This window comes from Corylus avellana, chromosome ca1, assembly GCF_901000735.1.
Source record: "Corylus avellana chromosome ca1, CavTom2PMs-1.0".
Lineage (NCBI taxonomy): Eukaryota > Viridiplantae > Streptophyta > Magnoliopsida > Fagales > Betulaceae > Corylus > Corylus avellana.
The window spans coordinates 35149105-35165149 of record NC_081541.1 but is presented as its reverse complement, the minus strand read 5'-3'; the positions used below and the strand labels follow the sequence as shown (position 1 = coordinate 35165149).

Here is a 16045-nt window from a genome sequence, read left to right as displayed (position 1 = left end):
CATCCACTTCATTAAGTGTAGTTCCAACCGATTGAACTACCTCTTGGGAACATGTAATATAAATGTTTCTATTCTTACTCAAATCTCAAAAGTTATATATTCTTTTAAATTAAATATATATATATATATATATATATATATATATATATATATATATATATATATATCACTCTTCGACTTTGATGTAACTGTCAATTTCGTCTTTGCACGAGCCGGAGTTTTCTCTCTAGCAAAACCTAGAGGAGAAGGAGAAGTATTTCCAGACGTTTCAACGACTGTGAAAGTAAACTGTGACTGGGATAAACAAGAATGGCTGAGGATTTGTCTAATCTGATGGAACGAATTTCCTTCACTGAAGATGAAGAGTCAGAGGTATTGATCCCCATTGGGGAATTTCAAGACGTAGCATCCTATGGCAAATCATGTGTTGTGGCAAAATTGATAGCCGACAGGATGGTAAGTATGGAGACGATCAAAACAAAACTGAGAAAATGGTGGAAACTAGCAGGCAATTGGTCTTTCAAGATCCTGGGTGAAAACCTTTTTTTGATCGAGTTCTCATTGTTGAGAGACAAGGAACGAGTTATGGAGGGGAGACCGTGGGTGTTCGAGGGAAGTCTCTTCCTCATAGAAGATTTTGATGGAACCACCTCTCCGTCCAGTTATTCTTTCGACAAGGCAGCCTTTTGGGTGCGAATGATCAATTTACCGCTGGGGTGCATGGGGCAAGCCATTGGTCGGAGGATTGGCGAAACTGTTGGCACGGTAGAGATGGTTGATACTGACGCGAAGGGGATAGGATGGGGCGAATTCCTACGAGTTAGGATTCTCCTCGACCTCTCCAAACCACTTCCACGAGGTAGGAAAATTAATCTTCAAGGAAAGACAGAATGGATCACATTCCAGTATGAGCGTCTTCCGAAGTTCTGTTTCACTTGTGGGATTATTTGTCATGGGAAGCTGGGATGCACTCGTAAGAATTTGTTGCGTCATCAGGAACCAACCCAGTATGGACCATGGATGCGTGCCGCTTCTCCCATGCGGCGAGGAGATAATGAGGCTCATAGAAACAATTTGAAGACCGGCGATGGAAAGGAGACCCGAGGCGAGAAGAGAAGTCGGCCGGCCTATGTTTTCAGAGGCGGCGACGAACCGGAGATGACGGTGGGCGAAACAGACGTTCCATTGACCACTGGGAAACCTAATTCCCAAAAAGGAAACAACACTCACAAAGGCGCGAATCAGGCAGACATCGACGGTTTTGTTTTTGGGAAGAATCCTTTTGTTAAGGAAGATGCCAAAAGAGGAGTGGAGCGGGCGTCAGCTAAAGATCAGCAATCACGCATTTATTCCTCACCCAAAACGTATGAAGCTTCAAACAAAAACAGAAAAGGAAAACTCCCAGGCGCATCTCATGCAGATTCGTCTATCGGGTCACTTGGCTCCAAGTATGACGTGGCTGAAGGGTGGAAGGATTTTGAAAACATGGGCCCTGAAGGTTCCCCTAGCACTGTTCGCAAGCTGAATAGGTACTCGGGCCCATTGTTCTCTGACGTGGAAAAAACTCTACAAGGAGAACAATTGGGGGGGCGAGACAACGCTGTGTTGGAGCGGGAGGGGAGCATGAAAGCCGCAGCTTCATGGAAAAGAAAGGCCGAGGGGGACCTTGAAGGTGTTGATGATTTGAGAGCAGTCCAGGGGAAATGGAAGAAGAGAGACACAATTGAAAAAGAACAAAATGCTGAGTCTCAAAATGAATGGAGCCGGAGTGATAGCAAAGAAAATAGTATTGGTTCGGGATTGGCGGTGGCTGCGGAGCAGTCCCGCCGACCGCAATGAACATACTAAGTTGGAACTGTCGAGGGCTTGGGAACCCTGCGACAGTTCGGGAGCTTTGCCTTTTGGTGAAGCATAAGCGACCTGCTATGGTCTTCTTAATGGAGACCAAATTACGGAGACAAAAAATGGAGGCTATTAGATCAAAGCTGGATTACTCGAGTATGATAGTAGTGGATAGCGAGGGACGAAGTGGTGGATTGGCTTTAATGTGGGGTGACGACGTAGACGTGGTACTCCAAAATTTTAGCCGACGCCACATTACCGAAATGGTTCAAACGACGGGGGGCGGTGAGCCATGGAGCTTTACGGGATTTTATGGGCATCCGGACCCAACCAAAAGGCATGAAGCTTGGGCTTTGCTTAAACATTTGAGACACTTGAACCCCGGACCTTGGGTGTGTATCGGTGACTTCAACGAAGTACTTTATTCATCAGAAAAATGGGGAGGTGGTGCAAGACCTTCAAGTCAGATGCTTGCTTTCCAACAAGTGATAGAAGATTGTCAACTTTCTGACCTGGGGTATAGGGGAGCAAAATTCACATGGTGCAACTTTCGGGAAGGAGTGGATTTTGTCAAGGAACGTCTTGACAGGGGAATGGCAACCCAGGGGTGGAAGGACCTGTTCCCGGACGCAGAAGTGATAGTAAAAGGGGCGGTTTGGTCGGATCATTCCCCTCTGATACTTTGCTTGGAGCCGGAACGAGTTAACAGAACAGGTTCCAAACCTTTTCGATATGAAGCCCAATGGGCAATGGATGAGGGCTACAGGGAGGTCATTGAAGGAGCTTGGACTCACCAGTCTGATCCTGGAAATGGTTGGGCGTGTATAGAGTCCAATTTGGCTCAGTGTAGGCGTGGACTCAACCACTGGAGGGCGCGACAGCAGGGATCCTATACTGGCCGAATTAATTATCTCCATAAACAGCTCCTGGTAATGCTGGACAGTGCAGATGCTACGTGTAGCGAACGGGTGCTCCTTTTGAGACGTGAGTTACAAGGGCTTATGGAGAGGGCAGACATGCACTGGAGGCAAAGAGCCAAGACCGTTTGGCTGAGAAGTGGAGACCGTAACACTCGCTTCTACCATGCGTGTGCCACGACCCGTAGAAAGAAAAATATGATCCGAAGCATTTTGGACCAAGATAATCAGACATGCAACTCGAAAGAGGAGGTAACAATGGCTTTTGTCTCTTATTTCAAAAGTTTGTTTTCTGCTTCCTCTACAGGGGACATGAGTTCATGTATAAACTCCATGGAGAGAAGGATCACCGATGAAATGAATGAAGCACTTCTCAAACCTTTTGTGGCGGAGGAAGTGCATTTTGCTCTCCATCAAATGGCACCCACAAAAGCACCGGGTCCGGACGGTCTACCAGCTGGCTTTTTTCAGAAAAATTGGGATGTGATGGGAGATGATATCTGTAAAGCCTTGCTAGGTATTCTCAATTCTGGTTCAATGCCTTCTTTGTTGAATATGACTAATATTGCTCTAATACCGAAAGTGAAGAACCCCTCTAAGGTGACTGATTTTAGACCTATCAGCCTATGTAATGTACTCTATAAAGTCATTTCTAAAGTTCTAGCCAATAGACTGAAGAAAATTTTGACACACATTATTTCCCCTACACAAAGTGCCTTCATTCCTGGGAGGTTGATCACGGATAATGTTTTGGTCGCATATGAAACTTTGCATACAATGCATACCAGGATGCACGGTAAAAAGGGATTCATGGCTGTCAAATTAGATATGAGCAAGGCATACGATAGAGTTGAATGGAGATTCTTAGAAGCAGTCATGAGAAAGTTGGGCTTTGACCAGAGATGGATTGATCTTATTATGATGTGTGTTACGACGGTCCATTACGCTGTAGTTGTGAATGGCACACCGTGTGGGTCCATTACTCCGGAGAGAGGATTGAGACAAGGGGATCCGATCTCTCCTTATCTATTCCTTTTATGTGCCGAGGCTTTGAGTTCATTGCTAACAAAGGCAAATGGAGAAGGGGTTTTAACTGGGATTCCTACCTCCAAGAGGGGCCCTCGTGTAAGCCACATTTTTTTTGCGGATGACAGCCTTTTATTTTGCAGGTCCAACTTGACAGAATGGCACTCTCTGACAAGTGTGCTAAGGTGCTATGAGGGAGTCTCGGGTCAACGTCTTAATGCAAATAAGACATCTATTTTCTTTAGTAGGAATACCATACTGGCGGACAAGGAAGCAATCTTAGAAGAGGCGAGGATCCCTGATACACAGAGATTTGACACCTACTTAGGCCTCCTAGCCTTGGTGGGTAAATCCCGTATTGCAGCTTTTAATGGTATCATTGAAAGAGTCCAAAAGCGTCTCCAGGATTGGAAGTTGAAGTTTCTCTCACAAGCGGGCAAAGAGATTTTATTAAAAGCGGTGATACAGGCTATCCCTGCTTACTGCATGAGTCTCTTTCTCCTTCCAAAAACCTTATGCTCGGAGATCAATTCGAAAATGAGGAACTTCTGGTGGGGTCAGCAAGGGAAGGATAAAGGGGTTAACTGGATGAGCTGGCAGCGTATGAGTACTTCCAAATCCACCGGTGGTATGGGTTTCCGAGATTTTGCATGTTTCAATAAAGCTCTTTTGGCCAAACAAAGCTGGAGGTTATGGCACGACCCGGATAGTTTGGTGGCAACTTTGATGAGAGCCAAATATTATCCCGGGAAAACTTTGTTGGAAGCCAATGTGGGACGAAGAGCTTCATATGCTTGGCGCAGCATCCATAGCTCTTGTGCTCTCCTAAAGGAAGGACTCGTATGGAGGGTTGGGAATGGGTGTAAAATTAGGATTTGGCAGGACAAATGGTTGCCGTATCCCCACACTTATCGCATTTGTTCTCCGCCGTCTATTCTGGACCCGAATGCGACGGTAAGTGCTTTACTTGAAGGGGAATCGAAATGGTGGAATAGCCAATTGTTGGATTCTATCTTTACCCCGGACGAAGTGCGTTTGATTCAGTCTATACCACCTAGTAGTACTGACCAACCGGACACTCTCATTTGGAGGGGCTCGACAGATGGTAGATTCACAGTGCGCAGTGCGTACTTTATACAACAGGAGGTGAATAATCGTGAGTTGGCTTCTAGCTCTTCCAGTATGGACTCATCTGGTTTTTGGAAACGGTTGTGGGACCTGCCAGTGCCCAATCCGGAGAAAAATTTTCTATGGCGTGCCAGCCATGATATCTTACCAACGAAGGGGAATCTATGGAGAAGGAAGATCACTCCCGATTCATTATGTCCACTGTGTGGCCTGGAAGAGGAAACCGCTTTCCACATCCTATGGCAATGCCCATCTGCAATGGATGTGTGGTCTATGTGCAATATGAAGATTCAAAAGAGCTCTTTTGCAGTGCCCTGCTTCAGGCAAGTGCTAGAGCTTTTCTTTCAAAAATGTGATCAAGCGGACTTGGTAATTTTTGCGGGGCTAGCCAGACGAATCTGGTTGAGGAGGAATGCAGTGGTCTTTGGGGGGTCCATGACCTCTCCTCAGTCCTTGCTGCAGACTACCCACAGAGCCATTGAAGACTATACCCAAGCTCAAGAATTGCGAGAGACACCTCTGCTCGTCAGGATGGAGCCGATACTGACTGGGTGGTCAGCCCCTCCACCGGGTTGGCTTAAGGCCAATTGGGACGCATCACTGGACGTTCAGAAGGGCTTGATGGGAAGTGCAGTGGTAGTCCGTGACCACCTGGGGAGGCTGGTGGTGGCCAAATGTTCTATCCGAAAAGGAAATCCCACTCCTTTGGTGGCGGAAGCGTTGGCTGCATTGATGGCGATTCGGTTGTGCAAGGAGATGGGGTTTGATCGAGTCCATTTCGAAGGAGATGCAAAAGGTGTAGTCGATGAGGTAAATCGTGAAGAGGTCAATCGGAGCAGTCTGGGGATCGTTCTGGAGGACCTGAAGATTGAGCTGTGTACTGGGTTGCAATGGAAGATGACTTATGTTAGGAGAGAAGATAACAATATAGCCCATGTACTGGCCAAGTACGCCACAAAGATTGAGGTGGAACAAAGGTGGGTGATCCCACCAGAATGTATCAGAGACTTATTGCACCTGGAGCATTTTGCTCTAGCTGCTTGATTTATTATGAATTTTGGCATTATTCAAAAAAAAAAAAAAAAAAAATTTCGTCTTTGCACATTCCATTTGTGACAAATCAAATCTTCTTCTGTTAAATTTAACGGATATACTCAACTGATATGCATATGGTGGTTTCCCACCAAATCATCAATAATAGTGAAATGACATTATTAATCCCTTACTCCTTTTTTTTTTTTTTTTTTGTTTAATGAATACTTACTCCTCTAATTTATATTCAAAAAAATAATAATAAATAAAATTTTAACCGAAAATTCTATCGAACTGATGAAATTAAAAGAAGGTGAAAAATAGAAATGACAACATTGCAAATACTGTAATACATTGAAAGGTAAGTGAAATTTCTCCAAAATCTTTATATTCTTAAATCCCCTTTCCCCTCTTTGAACAAAAAAAAAAAAAATTATTATTATTATATATATATATATATCTCTTGGACATTGATGTGAGTGGCAATTTGGTCTTTACCTAATGCATTTGTGACAAATCAAATCTTCTCTTTCATCTATAAGATAGAGTCAACTGATATGCGTGGTTTTCCCACCACGTCATCAATAATAATGAAATGACATTATTTATCACCACTTCCTCAATAATACTTCCAATCTTTTCCAGTAATTTTCATTATTCATCGTCCATAATTTGTCATAAATGTAATTTGCAGAGACAAAATAAATATTCGACTAAATTAATCATTATATCAAAGTCGAAGGGTGATTTTTGTAAATTTACCCGGAAACTTTTTATTGAGATATTTATTAGCAAATGGTAAGCCACGTAATAATCAGACAAATTTACTAATTGTCGATAGACGCCAAAAGAAGGGCGGCCATGTTGAAAATGGAGCAGCATTTTTAGCCATTAATATATAGATATTATAAGAGGATAGGCATCATTACTTTATAACATAGTATAGTATAATTGGCAAAGTGGCAAAACGGATTTCCCCCATATGAAAAGTGTTGCCCACAATTCTCTTACATCAGGCCTCTTGCTTTATCACCCAAAAAGGATCGCCCTTAAAAAATAATAAAATGGCCTATTTTTCATGCCAACAAACTTTCTAAAGTCACACTACGGTCATTTTCGTGGAACCTACTAGGCAACTACTTGGGACTATAGTTATAAGAAAGAACACAAATAACAAAAAAGAATTGTGTCTTTAAGGGTGTCACAAAGCGGTGGGCAAAAAGACTTGGTTAGAAATCTCATGCAATGAAGGTAATTACTACTGTTAAGTGGTTGTTGCAGAAAAAACATTGTTGGTAAACGAACGGGATCCGTCACCAAGAACAAACGCTGGTTACAAAAGTCTCCACTATCGTATCGGTCCACAAAAAAGTCAGGAGACAATAACCCAAACAACACAAAAAAGACAGCCAAAAAAAAAAAAAAAAATCAAAATTACTATAAAACACCAAAAATATCAAGTAATGAACTTAGTAGCAAAATGCCAACTTTTATTTGTTTGTTTGATTTGTGAAATTCGTGGCATGCAAATACAATTGATTTTTTTTCCTTTTTATTTTAGAAGTTATGATCTAATAATTATTTTTTATTGTCACGTAATTAAATTCTATGAGAGTATAGCAGTCGAGTAATTTAATTTTTTTTATTTAAAAGTTAGACTATTTATGTTGAATATTATTATTATTATTATTATTTTTTAAAAGAATCGATTAGTAACGGAATTATTGCTAAAGGTGGATCCCACATTTGGGTCTAAAAAATGATTATGATAGGAAAGCATGATTAGGATGCGTGTCTTTTGGTAGGCATGATATAAATGTGGACCTATCATTCTCTTACACATCCCGTTTAACCTGGCCGACCAACAAGCCCATGTGAAAACACGCATAATCTGGTATGGATGCACCAAAACTGGCCCCACCATACGAAAGATTAGACTTAAATTTGGCGAAATGCAAGTGGCCCTTCATGTAATATATACTCCTCCCGTCCCTAGAGTACCTACTTTTTATTCCAAAGTCAATATTGGCGCACATGCTTGGGGCCCGCACCCATGATTCAATTAATTTGCCATGTCAGCATATAAAAATAGAGAAAATGCTAGGAATCATTATATTTAGCCCATATTCTTTTTGGATGTGTAGATTATGTAGATTCTACATCAGTCCATAGTAGACTTCACAAATTTAATGATTAATTATAAGGGAGTATGTACTAAATATGATAAACTTATTGACATCTAACATTTCTCTAAAAATACCACTCATCTTCTTATAACGGTGTATGCTTGCCATTTGGACTTGAAAAATGAAGTGGCATGTAATTGTAGCATATTTGATTGATATGAAAAAAAAAATAAGAATGTTTTGTATGAAAAAAAAAAAAAAAAAAATTTGTTTTGTAGTGATTTTTTTATTTGAATAATAATAAAAAATGAATGATGGAATATAAAAATAAGAATGTTGGATGTTAATTTTGAGATGAATAATATGGAACCTTTTTGAGTCCATTGGCTAGCATAGCCATGTGACATTAAGTGACTCTCCTAACTTAGAGTTTTTTTTTTTAAGAAGCCACCTTATTCTTAGAGTGACCTATAGCATTACTTCATTTGTTCATGTAACTTTTTTGCAAATAGAAATTTTATTATATGTTATTAAATTAGTAGAATCCATGTGATGGAAGGTGAATTTAAAAAATAATTTGATAAAAGATAGGTTAACAAATATTATCTAAATCCCTTAATTTATAGAAACAAAATCAACATTTATTCTAAATGATTTATATCCTTAACAAGATAGATAAGAGTTTAAATAATATTGTAGCTCTTTTTACAAATCACCCATTAAATTCACGAGACTCACAATAATATAAGGTAGCATATCTTTTAATCTTTATTTGAATTGAAAGGGATATGAAACGATTCTTTTAAACATAATGACAAAATTGTCCAAAAAAAATATAAAACAATTTTGCCATTCTTTTTTAAAAAACCAGGTCCCCTCTCTATTTCTATATTTAAAATAATGTAATGAAGAATACCTGAATATTTTAATTTGAAAACGATAGCTAAGCTACATATAATTTTTTTTTTTTTAAGCTATTTGTGGTGGTTAAATAGAAAATGATTATTTTTTTTCAATTAAAAGAAGATTTACAAAGCTAAAGATTTTAATAACTTTAACCTAATCATGACTCATGAGTGCATCTTGAGCATCGTCAGATTTAACAGTTATCAAGCGTACATATTTAATCTTCTGATTTTATGTATGTAAGAAATTAGAATATAATTTGAGATTAATTGGAAACTAAATTGTAAAATTAAAAGAGAAAAAAAAAATTGGCATTTTTTATTTTGATTTGAAATGTGAAAAATGGTTTTTTTTTTTTTTTTTTGGAAGAGTATTTTTATATTTTGATTTGTTTATAAATTTTTGTTAGAGCAGAAAATAAATTTTTTTAACAAAAATAACATAATTTTGTTGAAATGTTTTATTTTCACTATTTTTGGTTTGGGTTATTGTAAAGAACCGTAAAAATGTAACTGTAGGAAGTCAAAGTCAACAAAAAACAACAGGCAATACGCGGAGCGATGACTTACGCTGACTCGGCAGGCCGTACAGTGCATATGATATATCTGTGAGCTTTGTTCGGCACCGCACCTCAAACGCGTAGCTCCGAACCAACGAGGCTCGGACTGCCCGCACTATATATATCTGACCCCTCTTACCCCAATCCTTACGCGGTGTACACGTATCTTTAGCGGAACGGGCGGAACCAAAAGCTTCGATTCGACGGAAAGGCAGAGAGAGTTTGTTGGATCTGAAGGTAACGGTAACAATGATCTCTCTCAGTTTCAGATCTTTTCCGTACGAAGAAATTTGTGTGTGCTTTTGATTCACGGATGTGGTGGAATTGGAAGAATTTTGAGTTTTTGTTTGGTTGCTGAGAAAGTTAAGGAAAAGAATTGGAAAATCGAAATTGTTGCTTCTGCTTTTTTGGTTAAGCCTTGACGGTTTCGCTTTCATTTAATAAATAGAAAATTTTCATTTGATATTTCAATGCGCATATAACCGAGTTTTTGCGGGGTTTTTTTTTTTTTTTGGATTTTTAATTAATTATTAAAATGATTAATTATTATGAAGATGTTTGTTTTGTTTCTTGGTATTATATTTCATTCAGCCGTGTGATCTGATGAAAATTGTTTACCTTTTGAACAATATTTGATATTCAGGTATGGTAAACTTCGTGAACATCTGGGATATTTAATTATTATGAACATCTTGGTACCTGATTGTGATCTTTTCAATTTTAGTCTGTTGGTGTTGTTGAAGATCATACTCGCGCTTCATCTGTGTTTTTGAATTCTATATGTATCCCAATTTGTATAAAAATGATTTTTTTTTTTTTTTTTTTCTTTGTTGGTTTAAAATGATACTTCAAGTTCTAAATTCATGGGAGTTTGATTTTCTTCTTGTGGGGCATGAATTGTGAGGGAAGAAGATACTATGGTTTGTTGTTGAACGAATGATTTGGTGCTTCCTCGTGTATTATTTATATTTACTGTGAAGTCCTGATTGGTGAATGGTCGATGGTACTGGTCAATTAAGTTGCTTTTGCTGCTCAGTTGAATTTTTGGTTGATGTTTTTATAATGATTTCAATGTTGGGAAATGGTTTCAGATATTGATGAATTGTTACTCAAATAAGTGGTTATGGGGCTTTAATTTCAGGGTTTGAGATTTATTATCAATGATCATTGATCAAGAACTGTTTCTCTTGTAGTCGATGCTTCTTTATTTTATAGTAATAATCTGTTGATTTTGAATTACAGGTAAAAGAAGCAAGGGTTGGTGGAGGTGATTGAAAGCATGGCACTAGTTTCAGGAGGAAGGTCAACATTGAACCCCAACGCCCCTCTCTTCATTCCTGCTGCATTCCGGCAAGTGGAGGATTTCTCTCCGGAATGGTGGCAACTGGTCACAACCTCAACATGGTACCATGACTATTGGCTCAGCCAACACCAGGGTGAGGATGGTTTCTATGAAAATGCTGAGGATGATGACTTTGATGTTGCTAATTTGCTGCCAGAGACCTTTGAATTTGATGATGATGGAGAAGATTTTTCAAACATGGAAACTCAGTTTGAGGAGTTTCTCCAATTTTCTGAAAACAAAGGTGTGCTCATATATTGTATGTAACATATATAGTAATTGAAAAAAAAAATTCGCAGTAGAGCATTTGACATAATAGTTGTTGATCTGAAATGATAGGTTTGGAAATGGATGCTGCGTCAGTGATGAAGAATCTGAAATCTTTGGAGGAAAGTTATTCCCCCAAGTCCCCAGTTGTACCTGCAAAATATGCAGAGAAGCCGGGAAAGAGCATGAACCCAAAATGCAGCCCCCGGCGCATCCAGCAGCCCCGCTGAAGGGAGCAAAGCTTGCTTTGACTTTAGTTTATAGCTTATCTAGAATCTCAGCAAAAAGTAACATCTACCCTTTTTCTCTTTCTGCAACTTCTGTATAGAGCAAGGTTGCGACTCTTGCATCGATCCTTGTTCATTCTCGTGTATTTGTTCAGTTTACAGTCAACTCAGCTTACCAAACCAAAAAAAAATGTAAAAATCTTCACTAGGAGAAAAAGAGGTTCTGTTTATCAGGAAATGGAATTGTTCACTGCTCTTGCATTGTGTTTAAATTCTAAAGCTAAAGCTATTTCAAATCTTTCCATATTCATATCATTGGTCTGGTGATTAACGAAGCAAAATCTCGTATTGATTTCAATCTTTGAAGTTTGCATCCTTGGTACTGATGGTTAATTTTCAGTGTTTGAAATTTTTTGACATGAAAAACTCTTGAATCTCTTGCTCGTAATTAGCTTGCACCAAGTTCAACGTCTGGGATCCACCAATCTTAGGGTTCTCTTCAGCAGAAATAAAGGCCAATGTCTGTTGCTTCGAAAAATAAAAAAGAAAAAGAATAAAGGGCCAACATCTGTTCTGGAAAGAGGAGAAAGGGATATGAAGAATGATGCATTGCATGAAAAGGAGGAAAAGGACTACAAATCTAAATGAATGGGATGAGGATCCTCCCTGAAACTAACGAAGACACGAAAAGATGTGCAGAACTTGTAGACCATTTGGAGTTTGAATTCTCGAGTCTCTTGAAAACCACATTTTCGGAATCCTGGAATTCTGAATTCTCATGAACCTTGCTTCCAGGTTGTGTGGTTTATGCTTGTCATCAAACCTATCGAAAAGGAACCCACAAATTTCCAGTTTCTGCCCCTTTTGCCATACAAATTACTTAACTAAGTTTGTTAGTACAACAAATTAAGCCAAAAGAGTATGATCAAGACCTCAATAATAATAATAATAATAGGCCAACTCTTTGTCTAGTTTAGGATAACTTCTTTGAAAATGGACCCAACTACCCTTCTGATGTCAATATTGTGTTGTGATAATAATCTATAGATGGAGCAATGGCTCAACCTTTTTCAATGTGGTATTGCTAATAATTGTTTGTTCCAACCAAAAGAACAAAAAGGGAAAAGGGGAGAAAATAAGGCCAAAACAGAGAGAAGAGGAGAGAGAGGAAGTGGGGCTGCAGGAGCTCCTAGCTGCCATTATAATATTGTCAAGCTCTATAATGTTGCTTAGAATTAATCAGTTTTTGAATTTTGGATTTGAACTTCATTCAATGTTCAATAAGTTACTGAAATCTTAACCAAACCCCACAGTTGAAGAGTTTTTGAACACCCACCTTATAAACCAAGCCAGAAATTGCAAGAAAAAGAGCTATATATATATATATATATAAGACTTGCATTATATAAGTATACAGGAAGAATTAGCCAAGGATCCTAGGCATAGTACAAAACATACAAGAAACAGTAGAACATTGTTACTAATCTGATGAAGGGTAACAAACAGAAAGGAAGACAAAAACATAAATTCAAAAGAAATCAGGATTTGAATCCCGCAACTCCTCAACATGATCTTCATATCAAAATTACATCAGATATTAGTCCAATAGAAATATTGAATCCCCCCATGCATTTGCCTCCCACAAAAACCAGCAAAGTAAAAGAAAAATAATTACTTTAATGCTTTCTACACTTTGTCTGCCAGATTTAAGTGAACAGATTTTTGTTTAATCAAGAATTCTGTTCCAGATAGTATAAAGCTGCTGAATTGACTCAAACCTTGAAATACCGATCAACGCAAGAAATCAGAAGCAATACAAAACAATGAATTACCAACAGAGAGAATATGCATCTTGATTTGTGAAAAGCAAATTTCTCAATTAAAAATTCCAGAGGACTAACAAACAACTCAAGATTAGTCTTTCAGAATTTATAAGAAAAAGATTCACGAGACGCTTTACATTACATATCTCAATCATATACAACAAGTTTCTTGTATTCTTCACCAGATAAGGCTAATTCCATCACATCCTCGGAAGTCTGAATCCTACCTTCACCCAAGAACACAGTCAACATATTCTTTGAAAACCCACTCACAAGTGCCACCCCACTCTGACTCGCAACCACTGGAACTGACGACGAGTGCCTAAGGTTCCAAAACACAATCTCCGGCACTCTGTTGTATCCTTTCTCCCTGAACTTCCTCTGTATAGCTTCATAATCTGTTTCCCATGAATTCGAATCATTCCCACGATCAACATTCCCATACGAGCCATACCCATAATAATTAACACCACGCTGCCCAGATGCCACATCAAATTCCATATCACTGAAAACAAATACCCTCTTGATCAGTTGGTCTTCTGTCAGCTTGCCCTCAACTGCAACTTGCAAGATTTGGTCAAAAACTTTCTGAAAGTCTGTATTATAGCCCCACTCCATCTCCCTTATGAATTTAGTCTTGGCCAAAAGAGAATCCCCCTTAATCAAATGAAGCTGAGGATTTTCACTGAACGTAATCACTTTCCCCTTCCAGGGCTCCTCACTTAGCTCCGAAACTAGAAGCCCCAGCGCCACGCACACTTCCATCGGAGTCCCATTCATGCTCCCGGAAACATCACAAACAGCAATGCAATTCTTGAGCTTCCCTTTCTTGGCAACATCACTCACCATTCTTTCCCACTGAAGCTCTGCCACCTCATCACTATCCTTATCATCAGAATAATTCTTAGGATACAGCGACTCGATAATCTCGTGGGGAAGCAATGCCCCAGCAGCAATCTTCGACTTCCCGCTCTTCACCTTCTCAAGATATTCCTCAAACCTCTCCTTATCGTGCTTCCTAAATTGCCACTTGTAAGTCTTCATGGCCACCGAAGCAACCCTGTTATACGGCAACCCGCTCCACTCATTAGCGGTCATGTAGACCTCCGGCAACTGCAACGCCTTATGCAAGGGAGCAAGAACTTGTTTCCTCAATCTATCTCTAACCCTGTACACATAATGTGCCTCCTCAATTCCCTCGTACTCCTCTCTTGGGAAAACCCGCCTCGCAATCCCTTCGCAGATTAACAACGACTTGTCGTACGACGAATCGATCGTCGGGCACCATTTCCCAGCAAGAGTAATCTTATGAACCTCCCCACAACCCAAAAACGCCACGTCTGATTTCAAAAGCTCAGCAAACAAATCACAAACGCAATCGAAAAGGAACCGGTAATTAGAGTCGTTATTATACCTATCCAAAGCCTTTGCAGCCATAGAAATCAGCCTCTCTTTCCTCAAATCCTTAGCTTTCTCCTTATCCACGTACTTCGATATCGTCTCCTCCTCCTCCTCCGAAGCAACCCTCCTCTTCCCCCCCTTACTACCTCTTCTCTTAAATTTCCCAGACTTTGTTTTCTGCCGAAAACTTGCCCTTATCCGCGAAAAACGTTTCCTACTCCGGACAATTTTTTTCTCCATCTTCCTCTGCTCCCAGGCTTGCTTTGCGCGTTCTCTGATATCGGGGCCTTCGAGAAGCCGATAGAGAATCTCCGGCAAATCTTTGAGATACCCGAAATCAGCAAGTGCCTTGACATTGAGAGCCAAGGTTTTAGGGTGGGTTTTGTGGAGCCAAAGAGCAGAGGTGTAGAACCCTTTTTTATCTGACTTCCCGGTGCCTCTCACACCCCTCAGATTGCATATCAGCTTCAGGGTGGTCAGGGCGTCGTGGGCCCAGGCCAGTTGGAGCTGTTGGATCAGATACTCCGACGGGGTATCGGGCACCACTTGGAAGAAGAAGTCCAGGCAAGGGTTTCCGGTCGACAAAAACGTCGGCGAGAGGTTTTCCGTAAAACCCATCGGGAGTTCCTCGTCATAGGATCCATAGCCATAGGCATCATCGTAATCATCGTCGTTTAGTAGTTTTCCGGTCAGATGGAGATCGTCGATTCGAGAGACAATAGAGCCAACACCGGCGTTTTGTGTGGAAGAGAGGTCTCCGGCGGCCGGTGGACCTAGGAGCCGTCCCGCAGAAGCCATTGTTTGTATTGGGACGATATAGGAGTCGAAAACCTCTGTATATATATAACGTAGTAACGTTTGGAGGGTTTTGGAGGCACGTATTAACGCATTGACGAAGATGTAGGGTTTTGAGGGTTTGTCTTATGAGGGTTGGGATGCATGAGATCACGTCTCTGTTTCTTGGCGGCCACGCACGGTCTGACGGTCATTGATATTTACTATTTAGCCAAGAATATCTCTGTTTTTTCTGATAGAGCAGTTAGGGAAATTGTATATAAAATCCTTAGGTAAACGCGCCTTTTTTAAAAACTCCCTGGGTTTTTTTTTTCGAAAATTTACTCCTTGGGTCACTCGAAATTACTAGAAACTCCATACCGTTAAATTTTGGTAACTGCCGTTATTTGAATGAAACGAACCGTTTCACTTAAGTCCACCTACGTGGAATTTTTGTATCCTACGTGTTCACATTGGACACGTAGGATATAAAACTCACCGTTTTGGACCATCCAAAACGGTGCGTTTTATATAACTTGAGGGGTTTATTTTCGAAACCCATTCCATACGGACCATACGAAACCCACCCGATAGAAGCAGCGGCGAGCCACCGACGCAGCAGACGCCACCGACCCAGACTCCGCCGGCGACAGAACCACCGGAGACGGAACCCAC

At 40.1% G+C, this 16045-nt stretch overlaps 2 protein-coding genes across 3 annotated transcripts; one reads left to right on the top strand and one right to left on the bottom strand.

Annotated features, from left to right (window-relative positions):
• The first annotated feature begins 9634 nt into the window (after nucleotides 1–9634).
• LOC132189097 (protein EARLY RESPONSIVE TO DEHYDRATION 15-like) lies at nucleotides 9635–11682 on the top strand. Of its 2 annotated transcripts, none has more exons than XM_059603629.1 (3): nucleotides 9635–9779; nucleotides 10779–11122; nucleotides 11218–11682. In XM_059603629.1, exons 2-3 carry the CDS (start codon nucleotides 10816–10818, stop codon nucleotides 11373–11375), a joined length of 465 nt encoding a protein of 154 aa, XP_059459612.1. In that variant the 5' UTR covers nucleotides 9635–9779; nucleotides 10779–10815; the 3' UTR covers nucleotides 11376–11682. The 2 variants fall into 2 exon arrangements, with proteins under 2 accessions (XP_059459612.1, XP_059459605.1); XM_059603622.1 differs by having other exon boundaries at nucleotides 9637–9773.
• A 1547-nt stretch (nucleotides 11683–13229) lies between these two features.
• On the bottom strand, nucleotides 13230–15520 carry LOC132166047 (uncharacterized). Its single transcript, XM_059576800.1, has one exon. It carries the CDS (start codon nucleotides 15392–15394, stop codon nucleotides 13343–13345), a length of 2052 nt encoding a protein of 683 aa, XP_059432783.1. The 5' UTR covers nucleotides 15395–15520; the 3' UTR covers nucleotides 13230–13342.
• Nucleotides 15521–16045: the final 525 nt, after the last annotated feature.